This window comes from Microcaecilia unicolor, chromosome 3 (genome assembly GCF_901765095.1).
Source record: "Microcaecilia unicolor chromosome 3, aMicUni1.1, whole genome shotgun sequence".
Taxonomy (NCBI): Eukaryota; Metazoa; Chordata; class Amphibia; order Gymnophiona; family Siphonopidae; genus Microcaecilia; species Microcaecilia unicolor.
In genome coordinates this window covers 276,569,856-276,586,801 of record NC_044033.1, presented here as the reverse complement: position 1 = coordinate 276,586,801, position 16,946 = coordinate 276,569,856, and the positions used below count along the sequence as shown (strand labels likewise).

The 16,946-nt window shown below is 48.0% G+C and overlaps 1 protein-coding gene across 1 annotated transcript in view; it reads left to right on the top strand.

Moving 5' to 3' along the window:
- Window positions 1-16,946, top strand: part of MAP3K4 (mitogen-activated protein kinase kinase kinase 4) — a 540,168-nt gene that overhangs the window by 241,355 nt on the left and 281,867 nt on the right. The window contains 2 exon segments of the mRNA XM_030198101.1: window positions 6,841-6,998; window positions 15,378-15,494. Coding sequence (XP_030053961.1) covers window positions 6,841-6,998; window positions 15,378-15,494 — 275 coding nt within the window.

Sequence of the window (16,946 nt, the reverse complement as noted above, 5' to 3'; positions counted from 1 at the left end):
TTTTCCCCTGTGGGCCGTAATTGGAGACATATCCTTGGTGAGAGAGGATAATACATCCTCTGGTGGGCAGGTCCTGGCTACAGGAGTACTTCCTACTTCACCAGGGGAATGCTGTCCTTCCAGGAGACCTCTCTTCTCCGAAGTAGCACAGGGGCTACCTGACTGGAGGTGGGACCTCTCTACAACATCCCTGTAGGTCTCATCTATGTACTGCTCTATCTCCCTCATCTCTACCAAGTCTTGTACACTAGCCTCGAGAGAACGGACCTGATCTCTGAGAACTAGGAGCTCTTTGCACCGGATACACACATATGACTTCACACCAACTGGGAGATAATCATACATGTGGCACTCAATGCAAAAGACTGGGTAGCAACCCTCCCGGTGCTGGACTGCTGACTCCATCTTAGTGTTTTTAAATCTTATACGAGTAGCTATAGTATTAAGAATGTTAGTAAGATATAAGTGTTCTGTAGTTTATATAGGATATTGTATTATCCCTGTTGTGTTACCTTCTTAAATGGTAATTAATGGTAATGTATAGAAATGTAAGAGCACTCCTAGCTTATTAGCCTAAATACATCACCTGCTATAAATGTAAAGTTGTCCTAGGGGGAGGGTGGGCGTAGGGGAGGTAGGGGGGAAAACGAAAACCAGATCCTGCAGTGCCCGCTAGACTCTATCTGTTAATGCAAATGAAATGGCTTATTTCACTGGGTAGAGAAAAGCACAGCAATTCAATACAATTTAAAGAAAAACCTTCTAGCCCAAAATTGTAAAACTAGCAATTTTTAGATTAAGGAATAGGATAGACCCACAGCAAAAGAAAGAACAATGTGGGTTTTTTTCTTTTTTTTTCTCTCTCTTAAAGTTTGTGTTAGATAAGATAAATACTCAAACAGTTATAGAAGAAATGTTTTAGGGCTCTAACAGCCTCAGTCCCTCAAACAGTTTAGTAAGAAAAGTTTTAGAACACAGGCAGACTGCTACCAAACCAAACCAGCTCTAAGAATCCCACAGGTTCAAGGTAAGTGAAGCTGTCGCTTACCACCTGGATATACACTAATCACCCCTCCTCCTCTAGCTGCTAGCCTCTATCTGTTATGCAAATTAAATGGCTTACTTCACTGGGTAGAGAAAAGCATAGCAATTCAATACAATTTAAAGAAAAACCTTCTAGCCCCAAATTGTAAAACTAGCAATTTTTAGATTAAGGAATAGGATAGACCCACAGCAAAAGAAAGAACAGTGTGTTTTTTGTTTTTTCTCTCTTAGAGATCAGGTCAGGAGTCTCTATGGTTGATAAATCGTTTGGATCTCAGGTCAGTGCAGAATGCCTTATGTGACTTTGCTTCCTTTTTGGCGGTGGCTCTAGTCCAAGTTTTCTCCAATAGTATGGTGGTGGTGGCTTATATTGACAAGCAAGGCGGGACCTATAGTCAGTCATCCAGTGGCGGTGGAGGTGGCCTCCGTCATGATTTGGGCAGAGAAAATTCATCTCTGCTGGTCAACAGTTCACGTCTTGTGGTCCTTGAATGTGGAGACAGATTTCCTCAGCAGGCACTCCTTGAATCCAGGAGAATGGGAACTATCCAGCCAGGGGTTTCAGCTGATAGTGGACCAATGGGGTTCTTTGCTTCTGGACTTGATGGCAGCAAAAAGGAATGCCAAAGTTCTTCAGCTGTCGGAAAGAACCGGCCTCGATGGGGATTTATGCCCTATTGCAGCCCTGGCTGGAGACACATCTACTGTATGCCTTCCCTCCTTGTTCCATGATAGGCCACATGTTGAAAAGGATCATATTACACTGGGATTGAATTATTCTCATAGCCTAGGATTGGTCACAGAGACTCTGTTACACAGACCTGATTCAACTGCTGGACGGGTTTCTCTCCGTCTTCCGCAGGTACACCACCTACTGAATCAAAATCCAGTATTCATGGACAATCTGTACCCCTTTGGTCTTACTACTTGGCCATTGCAAGGGCTTGCTTCAGACTCAGAAATGCACTACATCCATGGTGTTTATGAGCATGGATTTTCTCCTTTCTTTGCTCAAATCACACGTGTCCTAGCATTTCTCTAGGCATGTCTTCAGAAAGGATTAGTGTTGGGTTCTCTAAAAGCTCAGGTTGCGGCTTTTGCCTGTTTCAGGGGCCGACTACAGGAGACGTCTCTTGAGGCTTACCTGGATATCATTTTATTCTTGCGGGGAGCATGTCACTTGCAGCCTCCCTTTTGTATGCTATGTCCAGATTGGAACCTTATGTCCAGATTGGAACCTTTAATTTAGTCCTTTAGGCTCTTCAGAAGCCTCCTTTTGGGCTACTCTGGAAGACCTCCTTTAAAGATCTTTGCAAAAGACAGCATTCTTCGTGGCTGTTGCTTCGGCACTTAGGATTTTGGAGCTTCAGGACCTCTCTTGTCAGGATCCCTTTCTTTGCTTTTCGGAGGGGGGGGGGGGGGGGGGTTCTTCCTGCACACAGTTCCTTCCTTTCTTTTGAAAGTGGTATAGCATTTCATCTTAACCAATCTGTGGAGCTTCTGTCCTTTTGCAGAGAGGATGAGGAGGCTTAGTATTCTTCCTTGAAGCTTTTCAACGTATGTAGTGTCCTCATTACATATCTGGAAGTCATGAATGAGTTTTGCAAATCAAAGTGACTTTTTGATTGGTAGATGGTTGAAGGAGACTATTGCATCAGTTTATTTGCTTGAGGGGAAGCATGCTCTTCAGGCCTTGTAGGTTCATTCTACCAGATATACAGCGACATCCTGGGCAGAGACTACCTTACTGTCTCCAGTGGATATTTGCAAGGTGGTGGCAGAGTCAATGCTGCATACCTTTGCCAAGCATTACAGGGTGGACATTGTGGTGTGCTCTGAAGCCATTTTGGGGCTCCAGTCCTCAGGGCAGTGGCGCCAGTATCACACTCACTCTAGGGATTACTTTGAACATTTCACAGATTCTGGAATAGTGGAAGCTGTGTAATGGAAGGAGAAATTAGGTCTTACCTGATAATTTTCCTTCCTTTAGTCCTTTCCACTATTCCAGAGGCCGCTTGAGGTTTCTGAGGTATTTAGTTGGTTTGAAGTAATGGGTCAAATAACAACTGTCACCTTGCATGGTGCTTGCTGTATATCTCTTGTTCTGTACAAGTTGTCTAGAGGTGAGAGAGAGGTCCACACATGTTTGTTCGTGTGGTTAGTGAGTGTATTCATTCTGAATTTATTCTTACTGTTTGTCTACGTAAATACTGAGGAGCTGGACTGGATGTCAAGCGATGTCTCAGCTCAATTTTAAGTTCTTTGTCTCTAACTGCTGGTTGATGGACACAACTATCCCACAGGTTCTGGAATAGTGGGAAGGACTAATGCAAAGAAAATTATCAGGTAAGACCTGATTTCTCCTTCCTAAAGTAAAGACAGGGGATTTCCAGTATACTTAATCAACTTTTACTTTCCGAATAGAGCCCAACTGCAACTTGTTTTCTGAAATTTCAGAGTGAACAAACACTTTGTTTCCTGTGATTGTTGGAGGGATTTTATTTTGATTATGCATCAAGTTTGTGATAGATCTATAAATGCTAGAAATATATTGGGAAGTGGTGACACATAGCTTAACTAATGATTGTAACCTTGTTGATATATGGAGGTTGCTTCATCCTAGTTTAATTTTTAGTTATCCCTACTCTTTGCCCCAAAATTCATCATAGTAGTATTGATTTATTACATTACGTTCAGAAGGCAGTTGACAAAGTACTTCATGAATGACTCTTGACGAAATTAGGAAGTCATGGGATAGGAAGCAGTGTCCTACTGTGGATTAAGAACTGGCTAAAAGATAGGAAACAGAGATTAGGGTTAAATGCACCGGCTCCCAATCAAAGAATGAATCACGTTCAAAATCTGCACTCTGGTTCATAAAATTATCTACGGCGAAGCCCTGGGATACATGATAAACTTCATAGACCTACCAACCAGAAACACAACAAGATCAATATGCTCATACCTAAACCTTCACCACCCAAACTGCAAAGGACTCAAATACAAATCAACCTATGCATCCAGCTTCTCCTATATAAACACGCAACTATGGAACTCATTACCAAACGCTGTGAAAACAAAGTATGACCTACCAAACTTCCGGAAATCACTAAAAACTAACTTGTTCAAAAATGCATACCCTAACGATCCAACTTAAACGCCTGAATCCTGCAACACAACGAAACTAATACTCGAAATGGACATAACTTAACTCTTCAGTATTCTGAATGGGGAAGGGTAAATTGCAGAGGACTTAAATACAAATCAATATATGCGTCTAGCTTTTCCTACATCTGCATACAACTATGGAACGCACTACTGAATGCCATAAAGATAACACACGATCTGATAACCTTCCGGAAGTTACTGAAGACAAACTTATTCAAAGAGACTTATAACAAGAATCCTTCATAAAAGACTTGACATCAAAAATGCACAATACAAACCAACATTGATTCCTTTAATCTGGTTTCTTTAATCACATTGATATTATTGAACGTTTTACCTTGTCCTGTTCTTATATACCTGTTATGAATTATTTATTCATTTACTTCTAATTCACTTGATATTTTATTTTTTTCATCTAATTTGATATTTTCATATACCTTAATTGTAACACCTCTCTGTATTTATCATTCCGTTAATGGTGATCGCCATTGCGGCACAATGTAAGCCAGATTGAGCCTACAAATAGGTGGGAAAATGTGGGATACAAATGCAGCAAATAAATAAATAGTTGGATTCCTGAGGGGGGGTTGGGGGGGGGGGGTCTGTGCTGGCACCACTGCTTTTTAACATAATTATAAATTATCTAGAAATGGGAATAATGAGTGAGGAAAATGTTTAAAAAAATCATTTGTTTTACAAATTTGGTTTATCTAGTAATATTTGATGGGTTTTTTAAAAAATCAGTTTTATAGTTATTTGCATAATAGTATTGTTGTTCCTAGATATGAGGTTCTAGCTTCTTAATGTTGTAATTCACCTATAATTACAACATTTTTATTTATTTCATAAATGTATATCCCACTTTAAAATCAAAACGGGTTACAATAAAAACATTCACAATGTAAAAACAAATCCATTAGACAATAACAATCTCCTAAAACTAAAACATGTAAATTTGCTGATGACACAAAATTATTCAAAGTTGTGATTGTGAAAATTACAGGAGGACCTTGCAAGGCTGGGAGACTATGGCAAATGACATTTAATGTGAGCAAATGCAAAGTGATGCATGTAGAGAAGAGGAACCAAAACTAAAAGCTACATGATGCAAGGTTCCACATTAGGAGTCACTGCCCAGAACAAGGATTTAGGTGTCATTGTTGATGATACCTTGAAACCGTCTGCTCAGTGTGCAGTGGCTGCTAAGAAAGCAAATTGAATGTTAGGAATTATTAGGAAAGGAGTGGAGAACAAAACTGAGAATATTATAATGCCTTTGTTTCACTCCATGGTGTGACTGCACCTTGAATATTGTGTGCAATTCTGTTCAATGCAATTCAAAAGATATAGTGGAGTTTCTCAGCCTTCTCAGAGCTTGGACAGGCTGGGTGATGGTTAAGCATTCAGGAGTGTATAATGTTAAGCTTTATATGTTACTCCTGGGGGAATTCTGCATTGATTTTGAACAGAATTGCCCGATCCTAAGGCCTGAAAGTTCCTCCTGCCTTTTCCTTTCTCAGGCTCCAGCCTCCCTTGTTCCACCTCTCACTCCAACTGTAGTTCTCTCTTGCCCTCTAACTCTCAGCAAAGCCCCTAATTCTGCTCTGTCTTCTCAAGCATGCGTACCTCATTTCTTGTTATCCCTCTCCTGAAGCACAAACCCCACCTGTCATCCTCTACCCCCAGGCACACACCCCTACCTCTTATGCTTTCCCCAGATACACTTCTTCACCTCTCATTCTCAGCTGTGATTGTACCTCTCCCTGTCCCTCCCCATGGCACACCCTCAAGCTTGATCTGACACCATACCAGTGGCACATTCGCAGCTATCTCTGCCCCCATTTCATCCCCATGGTACACTTTTAGCTTTCTCTAGCCCATTCTTTTTTCTTGCCTACTCCCCCCCCCCCCCCCCCAAATCACCATGTCACACCTTCAGCTTTCACTTCCTGTTTCCGTGAGGGTGGAAGGAGCTGCAGTGGGAATCGAACCCAGTTCCCCAGGATCGAAGTCCACTACACTAACCACTAGGCTACTCCTCATAAAAACCTTTAACCACTGTAGAAATTTGTTCTGTGAACAAAAGCTGATTATCTAAAATATCCAACACTGGTTCAGGCCTCCCTTGTAATATGGGAGTCGAAGAAGGATGGTCAAGATGATCTTTAAGCCAACATGCAGGTTTTTTTTTTTAATGTTCATTACAATTTCTGATCCATAGGGAAATAGCATCTAAACAATTTTGCAAATTAAAGAGCTGAGATGTGGTTGTAACTTTTGCTGACAGGAGCATATAATTGACATAGCAGTGAGCGCTATTTCCAGATACTTGAATGAAAGTAATTAGGGGGCTCAAAAATATTAAACAGTAAGCTCTTGGTGGCTCAGCTGTGCTGTAATAAATGCTTGGAAGTTAAGAAGCAAAATGTTTGATCGTTTTTGAAATTAAATTCTTATTTGCATAACAGCACAGTGACATGTGCAGCATGGGCAAAATGCTTGTATAGCAAGTGTTGTGTCAATATGTGTAATGTAGGACTGAACTATTCGTTTAACTGCTAGTTTCCATTTTTCAATAAATTTACTATTATGTGTTTGTACATTATGTATATTTCTTTTAACACACAGGTTTATTTTGATTACATGCGAAGCTGGATTGAAATGCTGCAGCAATTACCTCAAGCTTCTCATAGCCTGAAAAATCTCTTAGAGGAGGAATGGAATTTCACCAAAGAAATCACTCCTTACATACGTGGAGGAGAAGCTCAGGCTGGCAGACTGTTCTGGTAGGATATTGAGATATCACCATGAAAGAATGACTAACAGAAGTTATTGGTATTGTATCTCAGCCCTCCTGAATCAAGTACATGCTGGACACTTCAGTTTTTGTTTTTCCAGCATTTTTAGTTTTCAACATTTTTATTGATGACAATCAGAGTTAGACATATTCCACATCTGGCCTTAATAACATGGCCACAACATAACATACTTAACAAAAGGCTAGTGCTTAAGTCTGTCATCAATTTTTCTTTTTCCCTTTTCATCCCCCCCCCCCCCCCACACCCTCCCCCCTCCCCCCGCCCCTCCCTCTCGTGCCCCAGGGCTTGGACTCTAATAGTCCTAGGGCACCCCCCCCTTCCCCCCCTAGTGAAGCCATATATATATCGTTTGGACGCTCTCTGGGATTCCTTATAGTATCCTCTTACCCTTTATTCAGAAGCAAGCTTCGCCCCTTAGAACTCAATGTCTGTAAATAGGGGCCCCAAATCTTTGTAAACCGTGCTAAGTTTCCAGCATTTTTAATTCACAGCCTGCCTTCTTATCTTTGGAGCTTTCTTTTCTTCGGTCATCAGGCGCCATAACACTCCCTTTCTGTCTCCATATTATGTTTTAAAACTGTGGTTAAGTTGCCTACAAGAAGCCACCAATCCCTGGGTTGCTCTGCTCCCTTAATATTACATCCATTATGTCCTATGCTCCTAATGCCTGTGGCCAGCATGAGTAGAGTAAAATCAGTCAGCAGCAGTAGATAAACAGAAGCCTGAGCTGTCTGCTGATCCTCATCAGCATGCAGCTTTGGGACTCCCAGAAGTTGATGTGCTGGTGGAATCAGAACTTAACTGGCATGTCAAGAAAGAAAAACTTTATGCATACAACTTATCTTCAAATTAACTCATTAAAACTTCTGGTTGTTGCAGAGCATGTCGTTTGATAGCTCAGTAGTACTGGGGGATGTGGTTACTTAATGCAGTGTTTCTCAGACCTGTCCAGAAGGCACACAAAAGTAGGTTAATTTTCAGGAAATCTGTAATGAATGTGCTTGAGAGAGATTTGCATATCCTAAAAAATATCCCCAAACCAAACCACTTAAGCACTCCAGGAGTGGTTTGGGAATCACTGAGCTAATGACACTGTGAAGTTCAAAGTTTAGTTATATATCTCATATTGGTAAAAGCATTGAAATCGTAACACAGAAAGCTGAAATGCATTTGACAAGATTTGAATTGGGAGTTATGGGATCCAGAAATGACTTAACCTTTATGAATCACCGCACATTTTACAATTAAAAGAATTTTCTTATTCATGTGAACAGAACAAGGTTTTCCATCTCATCCATAGACCTCAATGGTAGTTAATGGAATATTAAACTTATAAGCAGGGGCCCTAGTGTACTTTGAATTTGCTTCCACCATTAGAGCCAGAAAATTTAGCCCTTGCTATGGAACTGGTCAGTCGTCATGAAATAACCATGGGAGACCAGGGTCTGAGCTGAAATTTAAGTTGAAGTAGTAATCGAGACTAATGGTAATGCTGCTTCTCCGAGGACAAGCAGGCTGCTTGTTCTCACGACTGGGTGACGTCCGCGGCAGCCCCCACCAACCGGAAGAAGCTTCGCGGGACGGTCGGCACGCAGGGCACGCCCACCGCGCATGCGCGGCCGTCTTCCCGCCCGTGCGCGACCGCTCCCGCCAGTTACTTTTTTTCCGCGACTGGAGAGAGTTGTGCAATTGCCTCTCTCTCTGTTCAGCCGCCGGATTTTTCGACCGCGTTTACGCGGATCGTCGCTTTTGGATTCCCGTTCGGTTTCCTCTTTTCTTTTGTATTGTTAAAAAAAAAAAAAAAAAAAAAAAAAAGGGATTTCGCGCGTGTGGAGCACGCGCTCCCCTTTTCCCTCGCTTCTAGCGGGGACGCCACGTTGCGGCCTAGTGGCCGCTCGGTCGGTTTGTTTTTTCGTGGTGTGATTTTAGCCACCATTGCCGACTTTGACTTCGCCGACGCGATTTTTCCGTCGATGTCCTCGAAGGTCCCGAGTGGATTTAAAAAGTGTGGTCGCTGCGGCCGGCCGATCTCGCAGACCGACACCCACGCTTGGTGCCTCCAGTGCCTCGGGCCGGAGCACAATCTCAAGTCGTGTGCTTTGTGTCTCGGTCTCCGGAAACGGACTCAGGTTGCGAGGCAAGTTCTACGGGACCGTCTTTTTGGAACTTGCGCCGGCCCCTCGACGTCGACCTCGACGGCGTCGGTATCGAAGGCCGGTTCTTCGGTACCGGTATCGATGCCCGAGACATCGGCACCGATGGCAGCGACCCCAGGAGAACAGGTCCCGTCGGCCCGCCGGTCCGCCGGTGAGAGTGGGGTTGAGAGGCCGCGTGGGCAGTCGGCCCCGGTCACTCCCTCAGCTCGTGAGCCACGGGACCGAACCCTGTCGGACCCGGTACCTCGAGACCGAGGGGGATCGACCTCCTCCTCCTCCATGTCCTCCGGCGCCGGTGACGTGCACCGGAAAAAGGACAAAAAGCGCCGTCACCGGGAGCCCTCGGTGCACCCTGAAGAGGAGTCGACGCCGAAGCGTCATCGCAGAGAGGAGAGATCTCCGTTGGTGGTGGAGGTACCGACGCGTCGGGGTTCCGGCACCTCGGTGCCGTCTCCTGGCCCCCAGCAGCTTCTGGCACCGACACCCTTACCGGCCCCACCGCCTTTCCCGGCAGCGGGCCTGGACGAGTGCCTCAGAGCCATCCTTCCGGGGATCCTGGAAGGGCTGATGCGCCAGGCTGTGCCGGCGTCGGGGGTGCTTGCGCCCCCGACGCCGATGACTGTGGCGCCGGCGAGCTCTAGCCCGGCGCCGGGGCTGTCGACACCGCCGCCGCTTGCGGTGCCGGTCTCGACCGCCACGCAGGTGGAGTCGACGTCGATGGAGGGAGCTCCGTCCCCGCCGGCGCGGGAGTCCACCGCTCGACGACACCGAGACCTCGGTGCCTCGACGTCGAGCCGGGCCCGGTACCGGACTCAGCTACATGAGCTAATGTCCGATACCGAGGATGAGGACTCGTGGGGGGAAGAGGAGGACCCGAGATATTTCTCCTCAGAGGAGTCTACGGGCCTTCCCTCGGACCCCACGCCGTCACCGGAGAGGAAACTCTCCCCTCCTGAGAGTCTCTCCTTTGCCTCCTTTGTGCGGGATATGTCTATCAGCATTCCCTTCCCCGTGGTCTCTGTGGAAGAGCCGAGGGCCGAGATGCTCGAGGTCCTCGACTATCCATCACCACCTAGAGAGTCCTCCACGGTACCGCTGCACAATGTCCTGAAGGAGACGCTGCTTCGGAACTGGGTGCGACCATTAACTAACCCCACCATTCCCAAGAAAGCAGAGTCCCAGTACAGGATCCACTCTGACCCAGAGCTCATGCGGCCCCAGTTGCCCCATGACTCAGCGGTCGTGGATTCTGCTCTCAAGAGGGCACGGAGTTCGAGGGATACCGCCTCGGCGCCCCCGGGGCGGGAGTCTCGCACTCTGGACTCGTTTGGGAGGAAGGCCTACCAATCCTCCATGCTCGTGACCCGCATCCAATCCTACCTGCTCTATATGAGCATCCACATGCGGACCAATGTGCAACAGCTGGCGGACCTGGTCGATAAGCTCCCGCCGGAGCAGTCCAGGCCATATCAGGAGGTGGTCAGGCAGCTGAAGGCGTGCAGAAAGTTCCTGTCCAGGGGGATTTTTGACACCTGTGACGTGGCATCTCGTGCTGCGGCCCAAGGTATAGTGATGCGCAGGCTCTCATGGCTGCGTGCCTCTGACCTGGACAACCGCACCCAGCAGAGACTGGCTGACGTCCCTTGCCGGGGGGATAACATTTTTGGTGAGAAGGTCGAGCAGATGGTTGACCAACTGCATCAGCGGGAAACCGCTCTCGACAAGCTCTCCCACCGGGCGCCTTCAGCACCCGCCCCCACGGGCGGGCGTTTTTCCCGGGTCCGGCAGGCTGCACCCTATTCTTTTGCGAAGCGTAGGTACAACCAGCCGGCCCGAAGGCCTCGTCAGGCACAGGGACAGCCCCAGCGCGCTCGTTCCCGTCAACAGCGTGCGCCTAAGCAGCCCCCTGCGCCTCCACAGCAAAAGCCGGGGACGGGCTTTTGACTGGATCCACGGGAACATAGCCGCCCTACAAGTGTCCGTACCGGACGACCTGCCGGTCGGAGGGAGGTTAAAATTCTTTCACCAAAGGTGGCCTCTCATAACCTCCGACCAGTGGGTTCTCCAAATAGTGCGGTGCGGATACGCCCTGAATTTGGCCTCCCTGCCTCCAAATTGTCCTCCGGGAGCTCAGTCTTTCAGCTCCCATCACAAGCAGGTACTTGCAGAGGAACTCTCCGCCCTTCTCAGCGCCAATGCGGTCGAGCCCGTACCACCCGGGCAGGAAGGGCAGGGATTCTATTCCAGGTACTTCCTTGTGGAAAAGAAAACAGGGGGGATGCGTCCCATCCTAGACCTGAGAGGCCTGAACAAATTCCTGGTCAAAGAAAAGTTCAGGATGCTTTCCTTGGGCACCCTTTTGCCAATGATTCAGAAAAACGATTGGCTATGTTCCCTGGATTTAAAGGACGCATACACTCACATCCCGATACTGCCAGCTCACAGACAGTATCTCAGATTCCGCCTGGGCGCACGGCACTTTCAGTATTGTGTGCTGCCCTTTGGGCTCGCCTCTGCCCCACGAGTGTTTACAAAGTGCCTCGTGGTGGTAGCGGCCTACCTGCGCAAGCTGGGAGTGCACGTGTTCCCATATCTCGACGATTGGCTGGTCAAGAACACCTCGGAGGCAGGAGCCCTCCGGTCCATTCAGTGCACTCTTCAACTTCTGGAGCTGCTGGGGTTTGTGATAAATTACCCAAAGTCCCATCTCCAGCCAACTCAGTCTCTGGAATTCATAGGAGCGCTGCTGACTTCCCAGACGGCTCAGGCCTACCTTCCCGAAGCGAGGGCCACCAATCTCTTGGCCCTGGCTTCGCAGACCAGAGCGTCTCAGCAGATCACGGCTCGGCAGATGTTGAGACTTCTGGGTCATATGGCCTCCACAGTTCATGTGACTCCCATGGCTCGTCTTCACATGAGATCTGCTCAATGGACCCTAGCTTCCCAGTGGTTCCAAGCCACCGGGAATCTAGAGGATGTCATCCGCCTCTCCACCAGTTGCCGCACTTCACTGCTCTGGTGGACCATACGGACCAATTTGACCCTGGGACGTCCATTCCAAATTCCGCAGCCCACGAAAGTGCTGACAACGGATGCATCTCGCCTGGGGTGGGGAGCCCATGTCGATGGGCTTCACACCCAGGGTATGTGGTCCCTCCAGGAAAAGGATCTGCAGATCAACCTCCTGGAGCTCCGAGCGATCTGGAACGCACTGAAGGCTTTCAGAGATCGGCTGTCCTGCCAAATTATCCAAATTCGGACAGACAATCAGGTTGCAATGTATTACGTCAACAAGCAGGGGGGCACCGGATCTCGCCCCCTGTGTCAGGAAGCCGTCGGGATGTGGCGCTGGGCATGCCGGCACAGCATGCTTCTCCAAGCCACGTACCTGGCAGGCGTAAACAACAGTCTGGCCGACAGACTGAGCAGAGTCATGCAACCGCACGAGTGGTCGCTCCATTCCAGAGTGGTACGCAAGATCTTCCGAGAGTGGGGCACCCCCTCGGTGGATCTTTTCGCCTCTCAGACCAACCACAAGCTGCCTCTGTTCTGTTCCAGACTTCAGACACACGGCAGGCTAGCGTCAGATGCCTTTCTCCTTCATTGGGGGACCGGCCTCCTGTATGCTTATCCTCCCATACCTTTGGTGGGGAAGACCTTACTGAAGCTCAAGCAAGACCGAGGCACCATGATTCTGATAGCGCCCTTTTGGCCCCGTCAGATCTGGTTCCCTCTTCTTCTGGAGTTGTCCTCCGAAGAACCGTGGAGATTGGAGTGTTTTCCGACTCTCATTTCGCAGAACGACGGAGCGTTGCTGCACCCCAACCTTCAGTCTCTGGCCCTCACGGCCTGGATGTTGAGGGCGTAGACTTCGCTGCGTTGGGTCTGTCTGAGGGTGTCTCCCGGGTCTTGCTTGCCTCTAGGAAGGATTCCACTAAAAAGAGTTACTTTTTCAAGTGGAGGAGGTTTGTCGTCTGGTGTGAGAGCAAGGCCCTAGAACCTCGTTCTTGCCCTGCACAGAACCTGCTTGAATACCTTCTGCACTTATCGGAGTCTGGCCTCAAGACCAACTCAGTAAGGAATCACCTTAGTGCGATTAGTGCTTACCATTATCGTGTGGAAGGTAAAGCCATCTCTGGAGAGCCTTTAGTCGTTCGATTCATGAGAGGTTTGCTTTTGTCAAAGCCCCCTATCAAGCCTCCTACTGTGTCATGGGATCTCAACGTCGTCCTCACCCAGCTGATGAAACCTCCTTTTGAGCCACTGAATACCTGCCATCTGAAGTACTTGACCTGGAAGGTCATTTTCTTGGTGGCAGTTACTTCAGCTCGTAGGGTCAGTGAGCTTCAAGCCCTGGTAGCTCATGCTCCATATACCAAATTTCATCACAACAGAGTAGTGCTCCGCACCCACCCAAAGTTCCTGCCGAAGGTGGTGTCGGAGTTCCATCTTAACCAGTCAATTGTCTTGCCAACTTTCTTCCCCAGGCCGCATACCCGCCCTGCTGAACGTCAGTTGCACACATTGGACTGCAAGAGAGCATTGGCCTTCTACTTGGAGCGGACACAGCCCAACAGACAGTCCGCCCAATTGTTTATTTCCTTCGACCCTAACAGGCTAGGGGTCGCTGTCGGGAAACGCACCATCTCTAATTGGCTAGCAGATTGCATTTCCTTCACTTACGCCCAGGCTGGGCTGACTCTTGAGGGTCATGTCACGGCTCATAGTGTCAGAGCCATGGCAGCGTCGGTGGCCCACTTGAAGTCAGCCACTATTGAAGAGATCTGCAAGGCTGCGATGTGGTCATCTGTCCACACATTCACATCTCATTACTGCCTCCAGCAGGATACCCGACGCGACAGTCGGTTCGGGCAGTCGGTGCTGCAGAATCTGTTTGGGGTGTAAATCCAACTCCACCCTCCAGGACCCGAATTTATTCTGGTCAGGCTGCACTCTCAGTTAGTTGTTCTTCGTAGGTCAATTTCTGTTGTACCCTCGCCGTTGCGAGGTTCAATTGACCTGGGTTATTGTTTTGAGTGAGCCTGAGAGCTAGGGATACCCCAGTCGTGAGAACAAGCAGCCTGCTTGTCCTCGGAGAAAGGGTATGATACATACCTGTAGCAGTTGTTCTCCGAGGACAGCAGGCTGATTGTTCTCACCTACCCTCCCTCCTCCCCTTTGGAGTTGTGTTTCATACTTTATTGCTTGTCATTCAACTGGCGGGAGCGGTCGCGCACGGGCGGGAAGACGGCCGCGCATGCGCGGTGGGCGTGCCCTGCGTGCCGACCGTCCCGCGAAGCTTCTTCCGGTTGGTGGGGGCTGCCGCGGACGTCACCCAGTCGTGAGAACAATCAGCCTGCTGTCCTCGGAGAACAACTGCTACAGGTATGTATCATACCCTTTCTCTCCCCATCTCCACCCACCATGATCCTCAGTTGCCTTGCCATCTTGGAGCTTAGAGGGGAACAGTAGCAATGCAATGCATGGGCCTCATTGTCCCCTTTGTGCACGTGGTCCAAAGCATGATCAGGTGAGGTTAGAGCTGCAAGACTTTCTTCCTGGTTCTCAATGTTGGTCACTGTATGTGCAACTCTCCAATAGACAGTTCAGTCTTGGGATGCTGCAGCAGTGCTGTTAATCTGGAAGAAATACACAGGCAGCAGCAGTGTGGTTGAGAGATCTAATGGCTAGAAACAAAGTCTCTGGGTGTTCCTCTTAACAGCCACACCTCCCTCCTTCCTCAACCAATAGTGCCCTACAGAGACGATGTAGAAATTTATTGCACCAGTGATAGGGACTGCAGTGTCTAAAGAATATTTCTGTATGTCTGCAGTTTCTCTTGCCTATATGAAGAAAAATTTTCAAAAAGGAGAAGGTAGATAATATAAATTGTCCATGGAGACAATGCAGTGGCTTTTACTTAGTCCACCATCTTAAATCCTGCCTTACATTAATTCGAAGCTGTAGAAGGATCCATGTTGACATGGTATCATGTCCTGCTTTGATAAACAGGCTTTTATAAAAGAAAGATAGAGAGAGAGAAATGCACAGTTCAGACTTCAGTTTTATGCTATTTTAGGAAATGTACATAATTCAAATTTAATTTCCTATGATATGGACCACTTATGGGGAAATTGATAAGCTCTTTTGATCAATGACATTGTTTTTCTCTGTTCTGTTTTTGGATTAGTGATATTGCTGGTATGCTGCTGAAGTCAACAGGAAAATTTTTAGACTCTGGCCTCCAAGACAGCTGTGATGAATTCTGGACTAGTGCTGATGATAGCTCTGCCTCGGATGAAATCAGGTATATGATGGCGTTAGAGATTTCTTTGTGCTTTGACTATCCTATATAATAATTTGGACCTCTGCACTTCCGTCTGGCTGCCTGGGTCCGTAACCGAGTTCCTATTGGTCCGCCCTGGGGATGACGTCATAGGGCGGACCAATGGGAAGTGAGAGGGAAGGAAACCCAGCAGCAGCCACCGGAGGTGAGTAACCAAAGGCCCCCCCCCCCCCCCCCGAGTTCCATGATCCCCAACCTCCCTCCCTTCCTCCGAGTTCCACGGGCCGCGACGGTCCCACTGCCATTCGAGTTCCACGCCCCCCCTCCTCTCATTTCCGCACCCCCCTCTCCTCCCATTTCCGCCGCCCTGCACCTCCCTCCATATGTCTCTGTGGCCTCCGAGTGCAAGGAGGACATGTGCGGGTGCCCCAGCCCTTCCTACGTGGCAGGTGCTGTTTAAAAAGTTTTACCTCCTGCTCGGCCGGCAACACTGAACTCCAGCAAGTACGGACGCCGCTTCAGACAGGCTGTAGTTCGCTGTGCCTCTGGTCCCACCCTTTCGCAAACAGGAAATGAGGGCGGGACCACAGGAACTGCAGAAACAGAAGCGAAACCACAGCCTGTCTGTACTTGCTGGAGTTCAGTGTTGCCGGCCGAGCAGGAGGTAAAACTTTTTAAACAGCAGCTGCCATGTAGGATGGGCTGGGGCATCCGCACATGTCCTCCTTGCACTCGGAGGCCACAGAGACAGAGGGAGGGAGGCGCAGGGCAGCGGAAATTGGAGGGGTGGGTCCTGAGACGAGGGGGGGGGGGGGGTCCTGAGATGAGAGAGGGGGAGGGGGTGAAGGTCCTGAGATGGGAGGGGGGTCCTGGGAGGAGGAGGGGGTCGAGGGGGAGGGGGGAGGGGGCCCTGGAACCTTGCTAGCGCCCATTTCCTTTCTGTTGGAAACGGGCCTCTTTTACTAGTAGGACAAATAAAACTTTTTATTGATGATAAAGAAAAGTAGGAATGAGTTAAATTATAGCCTCTAATTGATGCATATTTCTTTTCTATATGCTACTTGAAAAATTGCTAATTGGCCTTCAAATTTATTTAAAAATTTATGGGCCACTATAGAGAAGACCTGGACTTTTTTGATGCAAGAATATCTGATCTACAGGCAAATGGTTTAGGGAAATAAATGATCGTATTTCTTCAGATCAACTAGGGAAATAGGATCAGTTGAATAGTAGTTCAGAAGAAAATATAACACATCCAGGGTTGGGAAAATATTAGACCCTACTGCAGCAAGTAAGAATTGTTAGAAACCAAGAGGGCATAAACTGGAATTCTGTCTTTGTGCCTCCTCTCTCCTCTTTTCTGTATTCTTAATTCCTTCTTTGCTTTGTTTTTCTTCCTTATGTCATGACAAATATATAGCAGATTTGGCAGGACAGGGAGTGAGAAACCATGTATTCCAAATCCCTGAAGCT